The sequence below is a fragment of the Sebastes umbrosus genome, chromosome 9 (genome assembly GCF_015220745.1).
Source record: "Sebastes umbrosus isolate fSebUmb1 chromosome 9, fSebUmb1.pri, whole genome shotgun sequence".
NCBI classification, from domain to species: domain Eukaryota; kingdom Metazoa; phylum Chordata; class Actinopteri; order Perciformes; family Sebastidae; genus Sebastes; species Sebastes umbrosus.
In genome coordinates, this window is record NC_051277.1 from 15,102,694 (window position 1) to 15,126,852 (window position 24,159).

The 24,159-nt window shown below is 41.8% G+C and overlaps 5 protein-coding genes across 16 annotated transcripts in view; 4 read left to right on the forward strand and 1 right to left on the reverse strand.

The window, feature by feature from the left end:
* Positions 1-24,159, reverse strand: part of LOC119494180 (fibroblast growth factor 18-like) — a 247,537-nt gene that overhangs the window by 193,694 nt on the left and 29,684 nt on the right. The gene's annotated exons all lie outside the window — the stretch shown is intronic.
* Positions 1-24,159, forward strand: part of LOC119494157 (protocadherin alpha-C2-like) — a 169,968-nt gene that overhangs the window by 82,494 nt on the left and 63,315 nt on the right. Inside the window, exon 1 of one of the 10 annotated variants that reach the window (XM_037779816.1) lies at positions 4,221-6,653. The exons of 6 other annotated variants lie outside the window; for them this stretch is intronic. In XM_037779816.1, coding sequence (XP_037635744.1) covers positions 4,278-6,653 — 2,376 coding nt within the window. In that variant the 5' untranslated portion in view covers positions 4,221-4,277. Of the gene's footprint in view, positions 1-4,220; positions 6,654-7,607; positions 10,129-14,537; positions 17,035-17,771; positions 20,482-24,159 lie in introns of those variants that run through there. 3 more of the 10 variants (XM_037779812.1, XM_037779817.1, XM_037779815.1) reach the window with 3 other exon arrangements.
* Positions 709-6,954, forward strand: LOC119494161 (protocadherin alpha-10-like). The gene is made up of 2 exons (XM_037779828.1): positions 709-3,102; positions 6,654-6,954. Exons 1-2 carry the CDS (start codon positions 724-726, stop codon positions 6,768-6,770), a joined length of 2,496 nt encoding a protein of 831 aa, XP_037635756.1. The 5' UTR covers positions 709-723; the 3' UTR covers positions 6,771-6,954.
* Positions 10,141-13,644, forward strand: LOC119494168 (protocadherin alpha-8-like). Its single transcript, XM_037779839.1, has one exon. It carries the CDS (start codon positions 11,206-11,208, stop codon positions 13,609-13,611), a length of 2,406 nt encoding a protein of 801 aa, XP_037635767.1. The 5' UTR covers positions 10,141-11,205; the 3' UTR covers positions 13,612-13,644.
* On the forward strand, positions 20,499-24,153 carry LOC119494160 (protocadherin alpha-4-like). Its single transcript, XM_037779827.1, has one exon. The coding sequence runs from the start codon at positions 21,284-21,286 to the stop codon at positions 23,828-23,830; it is 2,547 nt and encodes an 848-aa protein (XP_037635755.1). The 5' UTR covers positions 20,499-21,283; the 3' UTR covers positions 23,831-24,153.

The following is a 24,159-nucleotide window of genomic DNA, read 5'->3' on the forward strand; positions in this document are numbered from 1 at the left end:
AATGCAAGATATTTACAACCTTGTTTCGTAGAAATTACGTTCATGTACTGATTCATATACTTGGCACTCATTATTTTACAATATATAATAGATTCCATAATTTATCAACAAGGTTGCTATGAAGATAAAGTCGTTGCCCTTAGTTTGATCATGTTTCCTGTCCTATATATATATATTATTTTTCTTTAAGAGTTTTGTGTCTGGCTAATGTAGACTTTTTTTGTTGTTGTTTACGCACTTGAATATCTGACTCTACTTTCTAAAATAGGTTATATTGTTAAAAAATACAGAAACATAACGTGTGAATCTAAATGATCAGTATGATAACGTACGCAGTTACGCGGACTCTTCCTGGAGTTATGGAATGGCTTGGATACATATCCAAGGGAAATTTAGGAATATAAGGGTCTGCTAATATTATAATGTTTTTATGTTGAGTGTAATTCTTACAAATGTCCACACGGGGACATTGTAGACCATCACATTTGGACGTCCTCTTCGTGGTTCGGGGCTCCTCCCAGATTCAGAGAATGATGATGTTTCTCAGGCGATTGAAACAAAGAGACTGAGAGGGCGAAAGAGGACGGTGCACGACCATATTCTTATTGTGGAGGAAATATGCCGAAAAACTCGTTTCGTGTATTTCGTCATTCGGTTTAAATTCTTGATTTGAGTGACCTCATTTGCCGAATCTGTCTGTGCCTTTTCTCGACGACAGGAATAATGCATTTGTGCAGCAGAACGAGCTCTGTGTGGATTTATCTCTTGTTCGTGCTGCTGGATTGTTACTGGGAAGCGGTGTCTGGGCAGCTCTCTTACTCCGTCTCAGAGGAGGTGAATCTGGGGACTGTTGTCGGAAATATCGCTAAAGATCTGAGCATCAATGTCCAGGATCTGGAGTCCCGCATGTTTCAGATCGTTGCTGGATCGAAGAGGAAATATTTCGAGGTAAATCTAAAGACTGGTGTCCTGTACGTTAATGAGAGAATAGATCGAGAGGAACTCTGCAGCGATGAACCAAAATGCTCCCTCAGTGTAGAAGCTGTAATTAACAACCCTTTGAAACTGTATCGGATTGAAATCATAATCTTAGATGTAAATGATAATTCCCCATCATTTCTCATCACGTCACAGGTTATCGACATAACTGAGAGTACAGCAGCAGGGGCGAAATTTCCTCTGCATTCTGCTGACGACGCAGACGTCGGTAAAAATACTGTAAATACCTACAAGCTTAGCCAGAATGAACACTTCTCTCTGGCTACAAATATAGGAGACAGTGTAACTCCTGAATTACTGCTTCAGAAAGTTTTAGACAGAGAAAAACAGTCTGTGATTCGACTCACACTGACTGCCATTGATGGAGGAACTCCTGCTAAATCAGGCACTATGGTAATTATAGTTAATGTCTTGGACAGTAATGATAATCATCCTGTATTCAACCAAACTCTGTATAAAGCCAGCGTGTATGAGAATGTAAAGATTGGAACATCAATAATAATAATAAATGCCACTGATTTGGATGCTGGCCAAAATGGACAAGTATTATATGCTTTCAGTGCAGGAAGTCGAGGGAAACAAACTGATATGTTTGCTATAGATGAAAAAACTGGAACTGTAACTAATAAAAAGAATATAGACTTTGAAGAAAATAATGCTTTTGAGATTCGAGTACAAGCCAGTGATGGAGCTTCTTCTCCTCTGACCTCCAATGCCAAATTATTGATTGAAGTTTTAGACATCAATGACAATGCCCCTGAAATCTCAGTCACATCTCTGTTAAATGCAGTCAAAGAAGATGCATCCATTGGCACTGCTATTGCACTTGTTTCAGTATCTGATAAAGATGGAGGTAAAAATGGGATGATGAACTGTCAAATTGCCAATAATGTTCCTTTTAAATTAGAGTCAAATTATAAGAATTACTATTCGTTGGTGGTGGACGGTCCTCTTGACAGAGAGAGTGCATCTCAATACAACATCAGCATCACTGCTACTGATGAGGGCAGCCCACCTCTCTCTAGCACGAGAGTTATTAATGTACACATCTCAGATGTTAATGATAATAAACCTCTATTCACAGAAAACACAATCAATATCTATGTGAAAGAAAACAGTCCAATAGGAGCAGTTATAAAAACAGTTTCAGCAATTGATGCTGACATGGATCAAAATGGTCAGGTGAGCTATTCATTTTTACAAAGTAACAGTAACTCACTACCACTGTCTACAATGGTGAACATCAACTCAGAGACTGGAGATATAGTCAGCCTGCAGTCTTTTAACTATGAGGAGTTAAACACGTTTCAGTTTAAAGTTCAGGCCACAGACTCTGGTGTTCCTCCGCTCAGCAGCAACGTGACTGTGAACGTTTTAATCCTGGATGAAAACGACAATAATCCAAAAATTCTGGCGCCCTATTCTGAGCACGGCTCCGTTAACAGTGAGAGCATCCCCTATTCTGCTGAAGCGGGATACTTTGTGGCAAAGATCAGGGCTGTAGACGCAGACTCTGGATACAACGCGCTGCTTTCTTATCACCTCTCTGAGCCCAAAGGAAACAACCTCTTCCGGATCGGAACCAGCACTGGAGAAATAAGGACTAAGAGGAGAATGAGTGACAATGACCTGAAAACTCACCCTTTAGTGGTGTTGGTTTCTGATAACGGAGAACCCTCCCTGTCAGCTACTGTGTCTATTGATGTGGTGGTGGTTGAAAGCACAGCTGACATCCAGACTCAGTTCAGACATGTGCCCATAAAGGAGGAGAGCTTCTCTGATTTACACCTGTATCTGCTGATCGCCATTGTGTCGGTGTCAGTGATCTTTCTTCTGACCATCATCAGTTTAATAGCTGTCAAATGCCACAGGACAGACGGCAGTTTCAGCAGGTACAGCGCCCCAATGATCACCACCCACCCTGACGGGAGCTGGTCTTACTCCAAATCTACTCAGCAGTATGACGTGTGTTTCAGCTCAGACACACTGAAGAGTGACGTAGTGGTTTTCCCCGCACCGTATCCACCTGTAGATGGTGAACTGATCAGTATTAACGGAGGAGACACTTTTACCAGAACTCAGACTTTACCCAACAAAGACAAGGTAAGAGCAGCCCATTTATAATGTCCTACACGGTTACTCAACGCTGGTCTAGTTTGCTCTAGTAGTTCGCTAGCTTTTCTTATTTTTTATTTGTATCTTTGTTTTGTTGTGCAAACTGATTTTGTCCATTTTCTCCTACTGAATCCTTTAAAAATAGTGATGATTTGCATTCGTCATTGTCTAAAAGTTACAATCCAGTCTTTTCCATTTAAATGCAATAGTCGCTGTCCATGGTGCTGTAGAGTAGTCTGAGCAGATAAGGCCATTGTGTTGGCATTGTATGGTTTCTTATATAAATAAAGACAGGTTAAGTTCATAGTTTGTGACCTTAGATGACAATAATACTATGCAGATTATTTTCCACGCAGTTGCCAAGTGTCACCTTTATCATTTCTTCTCTAACAATGGCGCTGATACATAGAGTTCGCTGTTTTGGGTATCATAAGTTTGATGTCTGTTTAGTTTAGAGTGCTTGACTGCTGTATTTTTTCAATCTATTCTTTTGTTGCTATATAAGAGAGTTTCAAGTGACTTTCTAATTAGTCTGAGGTGTACTCCTTGTTGTTCTGCCAATTTGTTCAGTTTTCTTTAATGGCGTTTTCTTTGAGCAAATCACCCTTTGATATTTTCTGGTTTTGGGCCATAGCATTTACAGTATATTGTAAAGGATTGCCTGGATTATATTTCAGTCAAAGGGATAAATCACAAACAGATGAGTTGACCCTCATTTTTAAATACATAAAACGCTGCATATTACCAGATAATACAACCAGTTAATTCAGTGGTTTTATTAAAAAGAGAAAGCCATATGATATTTCTTGGCTCTCTGTTCGTTTTAAAATTGGCCATTTTTGTGCTGAGCATCAAAGAGAGATGGTTTAGTGTAATGTTATACTGTTTTTCTCCTGGTTTATAATGTAATTCGTCCACAAGGCCATAAGGGGGCACTGTAGACCATAACATATATGATTATATGTAAATCCTCAGGCCCCTCCCAGATAAAGAGCGTCATGATGTCTCGTTGGGCTTTGACACAAAGAGACGCAGAAGCAGAGAGAGGAGGCTGAGACATTATCTGCATTGTGGACAAATTAAAGGAAAACAGAACACAGTTTCGGTCAATACTCGACGCCCATCAGACTTGTTTCTATGTTGGTTTCACGTCGGATTGGATTATGTCTTCAATTAACAGGAGTCCTGTGGTGGCATACGTGTTATTTGTCCTGCTGGATTGTTACTGGGAAGCGGTGTCCGGGCAGCTCTCCTACTCCATATCAGAAGAGGTGAATCCGGGGACTTCTGTCGGAAATATAGCCAAGGATCTAAACCTCAGTGTCGATGATCTGGAGTCTCGTATGTTTCAGATCGTTACCGGATCAAAGAGAAAATATTTCGAGGTAAACCTAAAGACTGGTTTTCTTTTTGTCAGTGATAGAATAGACAGAGAGGAGCTCTGTGCGAAGGCAACGAAGTGCACAGTGAGTGTGGAGGCAGTGATAAACGCTCCACTGAAGCTTTATCGTTTAGAAATAAATATTCTAGATGTTAACGACAATTATCCGTCTTTCAGTGCTAATTCTCAAAGTATAGAAATACCCGAGAGCAGACTGCCTGGGACTAAATTCCTTGTGCTGTCGGCCTATGACGCTGATGTAGGAAAAAACGGCATCAATACATACAAGCTAAGTCAGAATGAACATTTTTCATTGTTGGTGAACAAAGGAGATAGTGTGTCTGCGGAGCTAGTCCTCCAGAAACCTTTAGACCGAGAAAATCAGCCTGTAATTAAACTCACATTGACTGCTGTAGACGGAGGGACACCTCCGAAATCCGGAACATCACAGATAATAATCAATGTCTTAGACGTTAATGATAATGTCCCAATATTTACCAAACCATTGTATAAAACAAGCCTTACTGAAAATATACCACTCGGTACATCAGTAATAACAGTAACAGCATCAGACGCAGATGAAGGACCAAACGGGGAGATTTCATATTCACTGAGCAGCAAAGATCAAGACCATGTTTTGGAAATATTTCAAATTGATGAGCACACAGGTGTATTAACAGTTAAAGGAAAGATTGACTTTGAAGAGCACCCTGCTTTTGAGATCCGCGTGCAAGCTAGTGATAAAGGCTATCCTCCAATGGCAGCACAGTGCAAAGTCTTAATAGAGGTGGTGGATTTAAATGATAATACTCCTGAAATATCTGTAACATCGTTAATCAACAGAGTGAAAGAGGATGCAAAAATAGGTACTGCTGTTGCACTGGTGTCAGTCCTAGACAGAGATGGAGGTAAAAATGGAGCTGTTCATTGTGACATTCAAAATGACAGCCCATTTAAATTGGAAACAAATTATAAAAACTATTACTCTTTGGTGGTAGACGGACAGCTAGACAGAGAGAGTGCTTCACATTATAATGTCACCATCACAGCTACAGATGATGGAATCCCTGCTCTCACAAGCACCAGCGAGCTTACTGTTCATATTTCAGATGTCAATGACAACGCGCCTAGTTTTTCAGACATGTTGGTGAATATTTATTTAAAAGAGAACAGTCCTGTTGGAGCGGTTCTAAAAAGAGTATCTGCAGTTGATGCAGACATTGATCAAAATGGTCAGGTGAGCTATTCAATTATCGAAAGTAACACTAACTCATTGCCGTTATCTGCAATGGTGAACATCAACTCAGAGACTGGAGATATAGTCAGCCTGCAGTCTTTTAACTATGAGGAGTTAAAAACGTTTCAGTTTAAAGTTCAGGCCACAGACTCTGGTGTTCCTCCGCTCAGCAGCAACGTGACTGTAAACGTTTGTATTCTGGATGAAAATGACAATAATCCAAATATTCTGGCGCCCTATTCTGAGCACGGCTCCGTTAACAGTGAGAGCATCCCCTATTCTGCTGAAGCGGGATACTTTGTGGCAAAGATCAGGGCTGTAGACGCAGACTCTGGATACAATGCACTGCTTTCTTATCACCTCTCTGAGCCCAAAGGGAACAACCTCTTCCGGATTGGAACCAGCACCGGAGAAATCAGGACTAAGAGGAGAATGAGTGACAATGACCTGAAAACTCACCCCTTGGTGGTGTTGGTTTCTGATAACGGAGAACCCTCCCTGTCAGCTACTGTGTCTATTGATGTGGTGGTGGTTGAAAGCACAGCTGACATCCAGACTCAGTTCAGACATGTGCCCATAAAGGAGGAGAGCTTCTCTGATTTAAACCTGTATCTGCTGATCGCCATTGTGTCGGTGTCAGTGATCTTTCTACTGAGCCTCATCAGTCTAATAGCTGTCAAATGCCACAGGACAGACGGCAGTTTCAGCAGGTACAGCGCCCCAATGATCACCACCCACCCTGACGGGAGCTGGTCCTACTCCAAATCTACTCAGCAGTATGACGTGTGTTTCAGCTCAGACACACTGAAGAGTGACGTAGTGGTTTTCCCCGCACCGTATCCACCTGTAGATGGTGAGCTGATCAGTATTAACGGAGGAGACACTTTTACAAGAACTCAGACTTTACCCAACAAAGACAAGGTAAGAACATTGGCATTAAGTACGTCTCATTACTCCCCTTCATTTATGTTGATAATCAACAATGACATTATAATTGATACTTTAAGGGCTTTGTGCTACAACAAACTTTCATTGTAATTTACTTGAAGTTTGAGTTAAAGTTCATTGAGGTTTGTTGTCCTATGCTGATCTACTAGGCCGGTTCTACAGATGTTGTTGCAATCCCCCCTCTTTTTGCTGCTAACTCTACATATACATTTTTATGTCACTGTCCGTGGTGCTGAATGCAAATTTCTGAGAGTGTTCGGCCTGCAATCACCCTGACATATGGAATATATATGGTATGGGTACTTCTTTTCCTGTTACAAATTCCAGTGTGTTGTTATACAATAATCTCAGACTATGATTACTCACTCAAAAGGTGTCAAGTCAGTATTTTCCATGTTTATTTCTGAGGTGTCATTGTTCACCAATGCCATCTGTTATTCCTTCTTTTAGTAGTTTATCTGGTCCAAGTAATTTGCAATACCTAATCTAGAGGAATGGGAATCCCCTTACTTCCATCTATAAATTCAGGTTTTCTAATACAAATTTAAATATTTGGCTAATGTGATGCAAAAAGAAAATTCTCAGTTATGTCCTAAAAACTTAAATTCCTCCATTTCAAGTTTAAGCTGTGTTTCACTGTCAGGCGTGCAGCCTTAATGTCGATGTTGAATATCTGTTGAAAGTATTAGTAAATTCGTTTGCGTTTTTTAATGCCTCCAAATCCTTGCAATAATGTATGCCGTTTGTAATTAAGTGGTTGTCAGAGTTTCTGAATGAAGAGGGATATTTTACAGATGTTTTATAACACATGCAGTTAATCAAAGTCACCACACGGTGACGCTATAGACCGTAACACAGAGATGTTGAGGCTCCACCCAGAGTAAAAACGGAATGACTGTGGATTTTCATCACAAAGAGACACGGGGAGAGAAGGGAGGACGTAATGGAGTCTTCGTCTTTAAGAATAAGAAGATCGAAATAGCGTTGGCTAAATATTGTTACATCTCATCAGTCCACGGTAGAAACTCCATTGTGGATTTATGCTTTGTTCTTTTCCGGAGGAATTATGCCTTCACCGAGTAGCAGGAGGTCTATTGTTACATATCTGGTGCTGGTGCTGTTGGATTGTTTCTGGGAAGCGGCGTCTGGGCAGCTCTCCTACTCCGTCTCAGAAGAGGTAAACCCGGGGACTAATGTTGGAAATATCGCCAAGGATCTAAACCTCAATGTGCAGGATTTGGAGTCCCGTTTGTTTCAGGTTGTTGCGGGATCTAAGAGGAAATACTTCGAGGTGAATCTAAAGACCGGATATCTGTATGTTAATGAGAGGATAGACCGAGAGGAGCTTTGTGCGGATGAACCCAAATGTACTGTCAGCGTAGAGGCAGTGATAAACAACCCGCTGAAGCTGTACCGCGTAGAGATAGAAATACGAGATGTGAATGACCACTCTCCGTCTTTTAACACTAAATCACAAATACTGGACATCGCAGAGAACACATTGCCTGGATTTAAATTCGCGTTATCGGAGGCAAGCGATGCTGATGTGGGGAAAAACGGAGTCAGTGCGTATAAGCTCAGTGCAAACGAATACTTCAGTCTGGCGACACACAAAAGAGGGGAGAGTATATCTCCAGAGTTAGTGCTGCAGAAAGCCTTAGACCGTGAGAAGAAGCCACATATGCAGCTCATGTTAACGGCGGTAGACGGGGGAACTCCACCAAATATAGGCACATCAGAAATTGAAATAAATGTATTAGATACTAATGATAACGCACCGATGTTCAGCAGCACTCTGTATAAAGTTAAAACGCTTGAAAATACCCCGATTGGTACAGTGGTCTTCACCTTAAATGCGACCGATGCAGATGAAGGCACAAATAGTGAAATAGTGTATTCACTTCGTAATAAGGATCAGGACCATATTCTGGATATTTTCAAAATTGATCCAGACACAGGGGTCATTTCAGTGAAAGGCAAAATCGACTATGAGGAAAGAAAAGCGTTTGAGATCCGAGCAGAGGCTAGGGACAAAGCCCAGCCTCCTCTGTCTGCTCATAGTAAAGTGCTGGTGGAAGTTATCGATGTAAACGACAACGCTCCTGAGATCACTGTGACGTCACTGCTCAATACAGTGAACGAGGACGCTGACGTAGGCACTGCTATAGCACTTGTGTCCGTTCTAGACAGAGACAGTGGTAAAAATGGTGAAGTGAAATGTGAGATCTTGAATACGGTTCCGTTCAAATTGGAGACAAATTACAAAAACTATTATTCTTTAGTGGTTGACGGACATTTAGACAGAGAGGTGACTCCTCAGTATAATGTGACAATTTCAGCTAGCGATGAAGGGAGTCCTCCTCTTTCAAACATTAGTGTTGTTACTGTTTATGTTTCTGATGTTAATGACAACGCCCCACGTTTCCCGGAGCATGTAATAAACATTTATGTGAAAGAAAACAGTAAAGTAGGAACAGTTGTTAAAACAGTGACTGCAACTGATGCTGATGTCAGCAACAACGGTCAGGTGACCTACTCACTTTTAGACAGTAATAGTAAATCTCTGCCACTCCCCACAATGGTGAACATCAACTCGGAGACTGGAGATATAGTCAGCCTGCAGTCTTTTAACTATGAGGAGTTAAAAACGTTTCAGTTTAAAGTTCAGGCCACAGACTCTGGTGTTCCTCCACTCAGCAGCAACGTGACTGTGAACGTTTTAATCCTGGATGAAAACGACAATAATCCAAATATTCTGGCGCCCTATTCTGAGCACGGCTCCGTTAACAGTGAGAGCATCCCCTATTCTGCTGAAGCGGGATACTTTGTGGCAAAGATCAGGGCTGTAGACGCAGACTCTGGATACAACGCGCTGCTTTCTTATCACCTCTCTGAGCCCAAAGGAAACAACCTCTTCCGGATCGGAACCAGCACCGGAGAAATCAGGACTAAGAGGAGAATGAGTGACAATGACCTGAAAACTCACCCCTTGGTGGTGTTGGTTTCTGATAACGGAGAACCCTCCCTGTCAGCTACTGTGTCTATTGATGTGGTGGTGGTTGAAAGCACAGCTGACATCCAGACTCAGTTCAGACATGTGCCCATAAAGGAGGACAGCTTCTCTGATTTAAACCTGTATCTGCTGATCGCCATTGTGTCGGTGTCAGTGATCTTTCTGCTGAGCCTCATCAGTCTAATAGCTGTCAAATGCCACAGGACAGACGGCAGTTTCAGCAGGTACAGCGCCCCAATGATCACCACCCACCCTGATGGGAGCTGGTCTTACTCCAAATCTACTCAGCAGTATGACGTGTGTTTCAGCTCAGACACACTGAAGAGTGACGTAGTGGTTTTCCCCGCACCGTATCCACCTGTAGATGGTGAGCTGATCAGTATTAACGGAGGAGACACTTTTACCAGAACTCAGACTTTACCAAACAAAGACAAGGTAAGCCGTAGTTTTAATACTTTTGGGTAACATAATGTGCGTAACTTTTGTTATATACAGATATACTAATATGTTGAAAAAAGTACAGTCATGCCCCTGACCATGATTGAAGTGTTTGTTCTAAAACAATTAATGCATTTGCATTTAATTCTAATTGTTGCTCGACTTTACTTACAAATAAATATTATTTGCAGTTGCTTATGACTATTTTTCCTACCATTATTAAGATCTTGAAATTAGAGCATAACTCTGACACGTCTTTCTCTTCTCATTGGTTTGATGGTGCTGTGTTACGTATTATGAAGTTGGCAGGTGATTTAATGAATGTTGACTATGTCAACGATGGTTTTGATTATCTAAGAGCAATTTCAGCACAACAAAGTTGATATAGTTTCACTGTGTTTTACGATGTGTTGGATACAGTACTCTGCAGTCACTTGAGCAATGGAAAGACATGCATTAAAGCTGCTTTGGGCCGCTGTCCAGGGTGCTGAACAAGTCTCTTCCTTGAGATCTGGTTGCTGTCCGTGGTGCTGATTTTGCAAGTTCTATTCCGTGTAATAGTGCAATAGAGAAAAGGGTGTTCAAAATAACTACATAAATAAATAAATATTATGTCAATGAATAACAATACTAGTTTATTAAATCACATTTTCATAGATAACTATTGTTCTATGAACAGTCTATCCGTTGAGCTCAAGTCTTCCAAAATCAACACATACATTTAGTAGTTTACTCAGCATAGATTTTCTCATTCATACCGTTCACTGTACCTTATAATAAGCATCAGCACTTTTGTTTTGGGCCGTCTTTCTGTATACAAAAGTGTCGCACGATGTCGCCAGAGACCATGCTAAATTACTGTGTTCAACGTTCAGACACTCCTCCTCTATTTATGACAGAGAAGAAAACGTCATCAACTGGTAGTGCTTTGTGAAGATAGCGTTCAGATGAGTGGAGCCCAGCAGAGAGAGAGGATCCTAAGCGAGAATGGATACATAAAAAAGCTATCTTTCAGTTTTCGTGGAGAGGCCAAACAGGAAGAAAGCAGGATTTGTTGCTTTTGCCTAAACAGCGATGGCTGCTCGGGAACAATGGGATAATATCGGGGGTCTGTTTTTCACTCTGCTTTGTCTCTGCGGCTGGTCCGCGGCTCAGATATCCTATTCCGTTTCAGAGGAGGTGGACAAAGGGACAGCGGTGGGAAACCTCGCTAAGGATTTAAATCTCAATGTGCAGCAACTCCAGTCCGCGGGTCTTCAGATTACCTCTGGGTATAACAAACGGTATTTTGACATAAATCATGAATCTGGAGTACTTTTCGTTAGCGAGAGGATAGATCGGGAGGAGCTTTGTCCTAATACGGTAAAGTGCTCTTTAAATATAGAGGCCATACTGAGCAACCCTCGCAGCCTTCATCGCATTGAAGTTGTTGTTAATGATATTAATGATAATGCCCCGTCTTTTCAAGAAGAAATAACTACAATCGACATGTTTGAATCTTCATATGTCGGAGACAGGCATCCACTGCCGATAGCTCATGATGCAGACGTAGGAGCTAACACAGTGAAGACTTATAAATTGAACCCAAATGATCATTTCTCTTTGGATATACAGAGCATCGGTGACCAGAGTGTGTCTGCTGAACTAGTGCTGCAGAAAGCTTTAGATCGAGAAAAACAGGCTGTTATTGAACTCACACTGACTGCGGTAGATGGAGGAAAACCTCCCAAAACAGGGACTTTACAGATACAAGTTAATGTGCTGGATATTAATGACAATGCACCCTTGTTCAGTAAATCTCTTTACAAGGTCCAAGTTGTTGAAAATGCAGATATTGGCACAACGTTATTGACACTGACAGCTACAGATTTAGATGACAGTGTTAATGGTGAAGTTGTTTACTCTTTCACAGAAAGGGGGCGTTTAAATCCTGATGATAAATTTGCCCTGAATGATGATACTGGAGAAATTACTGTGAAAGGCAAAATTGATTATGAGGAACATCAAGCATACGAGATTCGTGTTCAAGCACGAGATAAAGGCACTCCTCCTCGCAGTGCGCATAGCAAGGTTTTAGTGGAAGTTATTGATGTAAATGATAATGCTCCAGAAATCTCGGTTTCATCACTCATGAGTCCAGTGAAAGAGGACGCTGAAATAGGCACAGCCATTGCTATGGTGACTATCACTGATAAAGATGGAGGCAAAAATGGTCAGACGAACTGTAAGATTACAGGTTCCGTGCCATTTAAATTAAAATCAAACTATAAAAACTATTATTCTTTGTTGGTTGACGGGCCTCTTGACAGAGAGAGTGTTTCCCAGTTTAATGTGTCAATCACAGCTACAGATGAAGGAACTCCCGCTCTGTCGAGCACAAGTGTCATTACTGTTCAAGTTTCTGATGTTAATGACAATCCTCCTCGATTCCTGGAACAGCTGATTAATGTTTATGTGAAAGAAAATAGCCCGGTTGGAACTACTATTCACATACTGACGACATTAGATTCAGATCTGAATGAAAATGCAAAAGCAACGTATCACTTAATGAACAGCTCTCCGAAGACACAGATAGCTTCAATGGTGAACATCAACTCAGAGACTGGAGATATAGTCAGCCTGCAGTCTTTTAACTACGAGGAGTTAAAAACGTTTCAGTTTAAAGTTCAGGCAACAGACTCTGGTGTTCCTCCGCTCAGCAGCAACGTGACTGTGAACGTTTTAATCCTGGATGAAAATGATAATAATCCAAATATTCTGGCGCCCTATTCTGAGCACGGCTCCGTTAACAGTGAGAGCATCCCCTATTCTGCTGAAGCGGGATACTTTGTGGCAAAGATCAGGGCTGTAGACGCAGACTCTGGATACAACGCGCTGCTTTCTTATCACCTCTCTGAGCCCAAAGGAAACAACCTCTTCCGGATCGGAACCAGCACCGGAGAAATCAGGACGAAGAGGAGAATGAGTGACAATGACCTGAAAACTCACCCCTTGGTGGTGTTGGTTTCTGATAACGGAGAACCCTCCCTGTCAGCTACTGTGTCTATTGATGTGGTGGTGGTTGAAAGCACAGCTGACATCCAGACTCAGTTCAGACATGTGCCCATAAAGGAAGACAGCTTCTCTGATTTAAACCTGTATCTGCTGATCGCCATTGTGTCGGTGTCAGTGATCTTTCTGCTGAGCCTCATCAGTTTAATAGCTGTCAAATGCCACAGGACAGACGGCAGTTTCAGCAGGTACAGCGCCCCAATGATCACCACCCACCCTGACGGGAGCTGGTCTTACTCCAAATCTACTCAGCAGTATGACGTGTGTTTCAGCTCAGACACGCTGAAGAGTGACGTAGTGGTTTTCCCCGCACCGTATCCACCTGTAGATGGTGAGCTGATCAGTATTAACGGAGGAGACACTTTTACCAGAACTCAGACTTTACCCAACAAAGACAAGGTAAGCCGTAGTTTTAATACCTTTGAGTAACATCATTTGCGTATCTTTTGTTAAATACATAGATACTAACATGTTGAAAAAAATAATAGTCATGCCCCTGGCCATTATTGAAGTGTTTGTTCAAAAAGCATTCACATTTATTTCTAATTGTTCCTTGACTTTACCTACAAATAAATAGTATTTGCAGTTGCTTATAACTATTTTTGTACCATTATTAAGATCTGGAAATGAGGGCATAACGCTGACACGTATTTCTCTTTTCACTGGTTTTTATGGTGCTGTGTTACGTATTACAAAGTTGTCAGGTGATTTAATGAATGTTAACTATGTCGAAGATGGTTTTGATTATCTAAGAGCAATTTCAGAACAACAAAGTTGATATAGTTTGATGGTATTTTACGGTGTGTTGGATACAGTACTCTGCAGTCACTTGAGCAATGGCAAGACATGCATTAAAGCTGCTTTGGGCCGCTGTCCATGGTGCTGAACAACTCTCTTCCTTCTGTTGTCTGTATTGAGATATGGGTGCTGTCCGTGGTGTTGATTTTGCAAGTTCCATTCCGTTTAACTGAATAGAGACAAAGGGCGTTCAAAATAACTTCATAAATAAATATCATGTCAATGAATAACAATACTAATTTATTATATTACATTTCACAGATCACTATTGTTCTATGAACAGTCTACCCGTTGAGCTCAAGTCTTCCAAAATCAACACATACATTTAGTAGTTTACTGAGCATAGATTTTCTCATTCATACCGTTTACTGTAGCTTATAATAAGCATCAGCACTTTTGTTTTGGGCCGTCTTTCTGTATACAAAAGTGTCGCACGATGTCGCCAGAGACCATGCTAAATTACAGTGTTCACCGTTCAGACACTCCTCCTCTATTTATGACAGAGAAGAAAACGTCATCAACTGGTAGTGCTTTGTGGAGATAGCGTTCAGATGAGTGGAGCCCAGCAGAGAGAGAGGATCCTAAGCGAGAATGGATACATAAAAAAGCTATCTTTCAGTTTTCGTGGAGAGGCCAAACAGGAAGAAAGCAGGATTTGTTGCTTTTGCCTAAACAGCGATGGCTGCTCGGGAACAATGGGATAATATCGGGGGTCTGTTTTTCACTCTGCTTTGTCTCTGCGGCTGGTCCGCGGCTCAGATATCCTATTCCGTTTCAGAGGAGGTGGACAAAGGGACAGCGGTGGGAAACCTCGCTAAGGATTTAAATCTCAATGTGCAGCAACTCCAGTCCGCGGGTCTTCAGATTACCTCTGGGTATAACAAACGGTATTTTGACATAAATCATGAATCTGGAGTACTTTTCGTTAGCGAGAGGATAGATCGGGAGGAGCTTTGTCCTAATACGGTAAAGTGCTCTTTAAATATAGAGGCCATACTGAGCAACCCTCGCAGCCTTCATCGCATTGAAGTTGTTGTTAATGATATTAATGACAATGCCCCGTCTTTTCTGGAAGAGATAACTACAATAGATATGTCTGAATCTTCATATGTCGGAGAAAGGCATCCACTGCCGGCAGCTCATGACGCAGACGTAGGAGCTAACACAGTGAAGACATATAAATTGAGCCCGAATGATCATTTCTCTTTGGATATACAGAGCATCGGTGACCAGAGTGTGTCTGCTGAGCTAGTGCTGCAGAAAGCATTAGATCGAGAAAAACAGGCTGTTATTGAACTCACACTGACTGCGGTAGATGGAGGAAAACCTCCCAAAACGGGGACTTTACAAATACAAGTTAATGTGCTGGATGTAAATGACAATTCACCCTTGTTCAGTAAATCTCTTTACAAGGTCCAAGTTGTTGAAAATGCAAACATTGGAACAACGTTATTGACACTGACAGCAACAGATTTAGATGACAGTGTTAATGGTGAAGTTGTTTACTCTTTCACAGAAAGGGGGCGTTTAAATCCTGATGATAAATTTGCCCTGAATAATAATACTGGAGAAATTACTGTGAAAGGCAAAATTGATTATGAGGAACATCAAGCATACGAGATTCGTGTTCAAGCCCGAGATAAAGGCACTCCTCCTCGCAGTGCGCATAGCAAGGTTTTAGTGGAAGTTATTGATGTCAATGACAATGCTCCAGAAATCTCGGTTTCCTCACTCATGAGTCCAGTGAAAGAGGACGCTGAAATAGGCACAGCCATTGCTATGGTGACTATCACTGATAAAGATGGAGGCAAAAATGGTCAGACGAACTGTAAGATTACAGGTTCTGTGCCATTTAAATTAAAATCTAACTATAAAAACTATTATTCTTTGTTGGTTGACGGGCCTCTTGACAGAGAGAGTGTTTCCCAGTTTAATGTGTCAATCACAGCTACAGATGAAGGAACTCCCGCTCTGTCGAGCACAAGTGTCATCACTGTTCAAGTTTCTGATGTTAATGACAATCCTCCTCGATTCCTGGAACAGCTGATTAATGTTTATGTGAAAGAGAATAGCCCGGTTGGAACTACTATTCACATACTGACGACATTAGATTCAGATTTGAATGAAAACGCAAAAGCAACGTATCACTTAATGAACAGCTCTCCGAAGACACAGATAGCTTCAATGGTGAACATCAACTCAGAGACTGGAGATATAGTCAGCCTGCAGTCTTTTAACTATGAGGAGTTAAACACGTTTCAGTTTAAAGTTCAAGCCACAGACTCTGGTGTTCCTCCGCTCAGCAGCAACGTGACTGTGAACGTTTTAATCCTGGATGAAAACGACAATAATCCAAATATTTTGGCGCCCTATTCTGAGCACGGCTCCGTTAACAGTGAGAGCATCCCCTATTCTGCTGAAGCGGGATACTTTGTGGCAAAGATCAGGGCTGTAGACGCAGACTCTGGATACAACGCGCTGCTTTCTTATCACCTCTCTGAGCCCAAAGGAAACAACCTCTTCCGGATCGGAACCAGCACCGGAGAAATCAGGACTAAGAGGAGAATGAGTGACAATGACCTGAAAACTCACCCCTTGGTGGTGTTGGTTTCTGATAACGGAGAACCCTCCCTGTCAGCTACTGTGTCTATTGATGTGGTGGTGGTTGAAAGCACAGCTGACATCCAGACTCAGTTCAGACATGTGCCCATAAAGGAGGAGAGCTTCTCTGATTTGAACCTGTATCTGCTGATCTCCATTGTCTCGGTGTCAGTGATCTTTCTGCTGAGTCTCATCAGTCTAATAGCTGTCAAATGCCACAGGACAGACGGCAGTTTCAGCAGGTACAGTGCCCCAATGATCACGACCCACCCTGACGGGAGCTGGTCTTACTCCAAATCTACTCAGCAGTATGACGTGTGTTTCAGCTCAGACACACTGAAGAGTGACGTAGTGGTTTTCCCCGCACCGTATCCACCTGTAGATGGTGAACTGATCAGTATTAACGGAGGAGACACTTTTACCAGAACTCAGACTTTACCCAACAAAGACAAGGTAAGCTATAGTTTTAATACCTTCGAGTAACATCATTTGCGTATCTTTTGTTAAATACATAGATACTAATATGTTGAAAAAAATAATAGTCATGCCCCTGACCATTATTGAAGTGTTTGTTCAAAAAGCATTAAAGCATTCGCATTTATTTCTAATTGTTCCTTGACTTTACCTACAAATAAATAGTATTTGCAGTTGCTTATAACTATTTTTGTACCATTATTAAGATCTGGAAATGAGGGCATAACGCTGACACGTATTTCTCTTTTCACTGGTTTGATGGTGCTGTGTTACGTATTACAAAGTTGTCAGGTGATTTAATGAATGTTAACTATGTCGACAATGGTTTTGATTGTCTAAGAGCAATTTCAGAACAACACAGTTGATATAGTTTCATGGTATTTTACGGTGTGTTGGATACAGTACTCTGCAGTCACTTGAGCAATGGCAAGACATGTATTAAAGCTGTTTTGGGCCGCTGTCCAGGGTGCTGAACAAGTCTCTTCCTTGAGATCTGGTTGCTGTCCGTGGTGCTGATTTTGCAAGTTCTATTCCGTGTAACTGAATAGAGACAAAGGGCGTTCAAAATAACTTCATAAATAAATATCATGTCAATGAATAACGATACTAATTTATTATATTACATTTCACAGATCACTATTGTTCTATGAACAGTATACCCGTTGAGCTCAAGTCTTCCAAAATCAACACATACATTTAGTAGTTTACTCAGCATAGATTTTCTCATTCATACCGTTTACTGTACCTTATAATAAGCATCAGCACTTTTGTTTTGGGCCGTCTTTCTGTATACAAAAGTGTCGCACGATGTCGCCAGAGACCATGCTAAATTACTGTGTTCAACGTTCAGACACTCCTCCTCTATTTATGACAGAGAAGAAAACGTCATCATCTGGTAGTGCTTTGTGGAGATAGCGTTCAGATGAGTGGAGCCCAGCAGAGAGAGAGGATCCTAAGCGAGAATGGATAATTAAAAAAAGCTATTTTACTCTTTTCGTGGAGAGGCCAAACAGGAAGAAACCAGGATTTGTTGCTTTTGCCTAAACAGCGATGGCTGCTTGGGAACAATGGGATCATATCGGGGGTCTGTTTTTCACTCTGCTTTGTCTCTGCGGTTGGTCCGCGGCTCAGATATCCTATTCCGTTTCAGAGGAGGTGGACAAAGGGACAGCGGTGGGAAACCTCGCTAAGGATTTAAATCTCAATGTGCAGCAACTCCAGTCCGCGGGTCTTCAGATTACCTCTGGGTATAACAAACGGTATTTTGACATAAATCATGAATCTGGAGTACTTTTCGTTAGCGAGAGGATAGATCGGGAGGAGCTTTGTCCTAATACGGTAAAGTGCTCTTTAAATATAGAGGCCATACTGAGCAACCCTCGCAGCCTTCATCGAATAGAAGTTGTTGTTAATGATATTAATGACAATGCCCCGTCTTTTATGGATGAAATAAGCACGATTGATATGTATGAATCTTCTTATGTCGGAGAAAGACATCCACTGCCGATAGCTCATGACGCAGACGTAGGAGCTAACTCAGTGAAGACTTATAAATTGAACCCGAATGATCATTTCTCTTTGGATATACAGAGCATCGGTGACCAGAGTGTGTCTGCTGAGCTAGTACTGCAGAAAGCATTAGATCGAGAAAAACAGGCTGTTATTGAACTCACACTGACTGCGGTAGACGGAGGAAAACCTCCCAAAACGGGGACTTTACAGATACAAGTTAATGTGCTGGATGTTAATGACAATTCACCCTTGTTCAGTAAATCTCTTTACAAGGTCCAAGTTGTTGAAAATGCAAATATTGGCACAACGTTATTGACACTGACAGCTACAGATTTAGATGACAGTGTTAATGGTGAAGTTCTTTACTCTTTCACAGAAAGGGGGCGTTTAAATCCTGATGACAAATTTGCCCTGAATGATGATACTGGAGAAATTACTGTGAAAGGCAAAATTGATTATGAGGAACATCAAGCATACGAGATTCGTGTTCAAGCACGAGATAAAGGCACGCCTCCTCGCAGTGCGCATAGCAAGGTTTTAGTGGAAGTTATTGATGTCAATGACAATGCTCCAGAAATCTCGGTTTCATCACTCATGAGTCCAGTGAAAGAGGACGCTGAAATAGGCACAGCCATTGCTATGGTGACTATCACTGATAAAGATGGAGGCAAAAATGGTCAGACGAACTGTAAGATTACAGGTTCTGTGCCATTTAAATTAAAATCTAACTATAAAAACTATTATTCTTTGTTGGTTGACGGGCCTCTTGACAGAGAGAGTGTTTCCCAGTTTAATGTGTCAATCACAGCTACAGATGAAGGAACTCCCGCTCTGTCGAGCACAAGTGTCATCACTGTTCAAGTTTCTGATGTTAATGACAATCCTCCTCGATTCCTGGAACAGCTGATTAATGTTTATGTGAAAGAGAATAGCCCGGTTGGAACTACTATTCACATACTGACGACATTAGATTCAGATTTGAATGAAAACGCAAAAGCAACGTATCACTTAATGAACAGCTCTCCGAAGACACAGATAGCTTCAATGGTGAACATCAACTCAGAGACTGGAGATATAGTCAGCCTGCAGTCTTTTAACTATGAGGAGTTAAACACGTTTCAGTTTAAAGTTCAAGCCACAGACTCTGGTGTTCCTCCGCTCAGCAGCAACGTGACTGTGAACGTTTTAATCCTGGATGAAAACGACAATAATCCAACAATTCTGTCGCCCTATTCTGAGCACGGCTCCGTTAACAGTGAGAGCATCCCCTATTCTGCTGAAGCGGGATACTTTGTGGCAAAGATCAGGGCTGTAGACGCAGACTCTGGATACAACGCGCTGCTTTCTTATCACCTCTCTGAGCCCAAAGGAAACAACCTCTTCCGGATCGGAACCAGCACCGGAGAAATCAGGACTAAGAGGAGAATGAGTGACAATGACCTGAAAACTCACCCCTTGGTGGTGTTGGTTTCTGATAACGGAGAACACTCCCTGTCAGCTACTGTGTCTATTGATGTGGTGGTGGTTGAAAGCACAGTTGACATCCAGACTCCGTTCAGACATGTGCCCATAAAGGAGGACAGCTTCTCTGATTTAAACCTGTATCTGCTGATCTCCATTGTGTCGGTGTCAGTGATCTTTCTGCTGAGCCTCATCAGTTTAATAGCTGTCAAATGCCACAGGACAGACGGCAGTTTCAGCAGGTACAGCGCCCCAATGATCACCACCCACCCTGACGGGAGCTGGTCTTACTCCAAATCTACTCAGCAGTATGACGTGTGTTTCAGCTCAGACACACTGAAGAGTGACGTAGTGGTTTTCCCCGCACCGTATCCACCTGTAGATGGTGAGCTGATCAGTATTAACGGAGGAGACACTTTTACCAGAACTCAGACTTTACCCAGCAAAGACAAGGTAAGAAAAAAATGGAACCGATTTTAATCTTTTTTTTCTCTTATAAATTCTCAAATCCACGAAGAACTCATTATGTCACAGTTTCAAAACGTCAACTTTAGAAATGTGTGGCTCTCTGCTCGTGTCTTTGAATTTTGAAAACCTTGATTTGGTTTTATATAGTATATGATAAATGATGGCTTGATTTCAGGTTCCTGGTATTGCGCATGTTGACTCACTGTCACTCTCACTGGAACACTTGAATAGAACAGAGCCGTCGTTAGTGTTACTATTAACACCTGTCGTTTTCTTTCTATGGCAAGTCAAATGCCTGCTGTGAGAAAGGCCTATTATGCTGGATACGGTGTTGTGTCTGACTGTAGAATGCTTTTCTCGCATCATTTTGTAAACTTAAATTACCGGATAAGCATTTTTTGATTCGGTAGCATTTCAGTTGCATTTTTACGCACATAAAAAAAAGCCTGTGAAAACATTTAGCCTCTCTTGGAAATATCATTTGCTTTTCAATACAAATAATATGAATGTAATTGTGGTAGATCTCCACGTGGTGACACTATAGACCGTAACATTGAGAGTTCCTGTGTAGTAGTTTCAGCTCCTCCCGGTTTTAGATGACGATGTGGCTTCTCCAGGCTTTGTCACAAAGAGAGAGCGAGAGGACAGAGGGAAGATCGGTTGTATTCATTTGTACAATATGTAGGCATATTTGACGCAGTCTACAGTTGCATTTTTTTCATAGTTGTAAAATTCGTGACGGGTTTTCCTTGCATTTGGATGTGCGTTTAAATCACCGTATGGAATAATGCCTGCGCCGATGAGGACGTCTATTGTTTGGTGTCTGGTGCTTGTGCTACTGGAGTGTTGCTGGGAAGCGGAGACTGGGCAGCTCTCGTATTCCGTGTCCGAGGAATTGAATCCGGGGACTTCTGTAGGAAATATCGCCAAGGATCTAAACCTCAGCCTTCAGGATTTGGAATCTCGTATGTTTCAGATTGTTACTGGATCAAAAAAAAAATATTTCGAGGTAAATGTAAAGACTGGTGTTCTCTTTGTGAATGAGAGAATAGACCGAGAGGAGCTCTGCGCGGAGGCACCAAAATGCACTGTCAGTGTAGAAGCCGTGATAAACAGCCCATTAAAGCTGTACCGCTTAGAAATAAATATACTAGATGTTAACGACAACGACCCGGTATTCACTGAGAAGTCTCAAACTATAGACGTAGCAGAGAATACTATACCTGGAATTAAATTCGCTTTGTCGGAGGCTATCGATGCAGATGTAGGTAAGAACACGGTTAATGCGTTTAAATTAACACCAAATGAATATTTCTCTCTCGCTACAATTAAAGGAGGAGAAAGCGTGTCTGCAGAGTTAGTGTTACAGAAAACGCTGGATCGAGAGAAACAGCCTGTGATACATCTCACTGTGACTGCTGTAGATGGAGGCACTCCACCGAGATCTGGCACGTCTCAGGTTATTATTCACGTTTTAGACATAAATGACAACACTCCAGTGTTTAGTAATCCCTTGTACAAAACTCGTATATTTGAGAACACGCCAATCGGGACAACTGTGATTACACTGAATGCAACCGACGCAGACGAGGGGACAAACGGTGACATTGTGTATTCATTAAGAAGTAAAGGGCAGGATCGTATATTGGAGATTTTTGATATTGATCCCATAACAGGTGCAATAATGGTCAAGGCTAAAATCGACTATGAAGAAAATAAAGCCTTTGAGATCCGTGCAGAAGCAAATGATAAAGGTCAGCCACCGATGTCTGCTCACTGTAAAGTGCTGGTAGAAGTAATTGATGTCAATGACAATGCCCCTGAGATCACAGTGACGTCACTGTTAAACACAGTGAAAGAGGACGCTGATTTGGGTACTGCTATAGCACTTGTGTCATTTGTGGACCACGATGGTGGCAAAAACGGCGAAGTGAAATGTAAAATCTTAAATCAGGTTCCCTTTAAACTAGAGACAAACTACAAAAACTATTATTCTCTAGTAGTTGACGGGGCCCTTGACAGAGAAATTACCTCCAACTACAACGTCATCATATCAGCTACCGATGAAGGGACTCCTCCTCTCTCTAACACTAGTGTTATTACTGTTCATGTTTCTGATGTCAATGACAACTCGCCTCGTTTCTCAGAACCAGATGTTAATGTTTACGTGAAAGAAAACAGTAAAGTTGGGGTAATTATTAAAACCGTATCTGCATCTGATGCTGACATTGACAAGAATGGCCAGGTTAGATATTCATTTTTAGACAGTAACAGTAACTCAGTCCCCGTGTCTACAATGGTGAACATCAACTCAGAGACTGGAGATATAGTCAGCCTGCAGTCTTTTAACTATGAGGAGTTAAAAACGTTTCAGTTCAAAGTTCAGGCTACAGACTCTGGTGTTCCTCCGCTCAGCAGCAACGTGACTGTGAACGTTTTAATCCTGGATGAAAACGACAATAATCCAAATATTCTGGCGCCCTATTCTGAGCACGGCTCCGTTAACAGTGAGAGCATCCCCTATTCTGCTGAAGCGGGATACTTTGTGGCAAAGATCAGGGCTGTAGACGCAGACTCTGGATACAACGCGCTGCTTTCTTTTCACCTCTCTGAGCCCAAAGGAAACAACCTCTTCCGGATCGGAACCAGCACCGGAGAAATCAGGACTAAGAGGAGAATGAGTGACAATGACCTGAAAACTCACCCCTTGGTGGTGTTGGTTTCTGATAACGGAGAACCCTCCCTGTCAGCTACTGTGTCTATTGATGTGGTGGTGGTTGAAAGCACAGCTGACCTTCAGACTCAGTTCAGACATGTGCCCATAAAGGAGGAGAGCTTCTCTGATTTAAACCTGTATCTGCTGATCGCCATTGTGTCGGTGTCAGTGATCTTTCTGCTGAGCCTCATCAGTTTAATAGCTGTCAAATGCCACAGGACAGACGGCAGTTTCAGCAGGTACAGCGCCCCAATGATCACCACCCACCCTGACGGGAGCTGGTCTTACTCCAAATCTACTCAGCAGTATGACGTGTGTTTCAGCTCAGACACACTGAAGAGTGACGTAGTGGTTTTCCCCGCACCGTATCCACCTGTAGATGGTGAGCTGATCAGTATTAACGGAGGAGACACTTTTACCAGAACTCAGACTTTACCCAACAAAGACAAGGTAAGAGCCATAAAGAGCGAACACTATCAATCAGTGCATATTTTGTCTTTCATAGGCTTAGCTGCTTTAAGTGAAGGAAAATGTTGTTCCGTGTGTTATTATCAACACTTTAGCAATATAAACAGTCTGCTAGATTGTTTACATCTACAGTTTTTATGTAGTGCTTAAATGGGAAAAGCGCTCTCCATGGTGCTGATATCTCTCTGCGTGCCTCAGTCGTTGGAACATGCTTGAATTCATGTACTTATGGCTAACTGGTATTACTTGTGCCATAGCTTGTCGGTGGGTCTGAAAAAAAATGAAATAAACATCGTTGATGTTTTTTCTATAAAGTTGCAAAACATTTTAGAATTATACGGGCTTAGACCTTTAGCAACAAAAACATAAACTGGTAAAATATGGAGGAATGAAATGAAGGGTTCTGTCCAAAATGATTATCTGGTTTGTAAAACGTGTTGTTTTGTTGGTTTGTTTTTCGGTGCTGGGAGCACACTATT

What these genes read in the sequence shown, in the direction of transcription:
- LOC119494161 (XM_037779828.1), top strand. Translation starts at nt 724, where the DNA reads ATGCATTTGTGCAGCAGAACGAGCTCTGTGTGGATTTATCTCTTGTTC. An exon ending in CTTTACCCAACAAAGACAAG is followed by an intron (nt 3,103 to 6,653) that starts GTAAGAGCAGCC and finishes AACAAAGACAAG; the next exon opens with GTAAGAACATTGGCATTAAG.
- LOC119494168 (XM_037779839.1), top strand. Translation starts at nt 11,206, where the DNA reads ATGGCTGCTCGGGAACAATGGGATAATATCGGGGGTCTGTTTTTCACT.
- LOC119494160 (XM_037779827.1), top strand. Translation starts at nt 21,284, where the DNA reads ATGCCTGCGCCGATGAGGACGTCTATTGTTTGGTGTCTGGTGCTTGTG.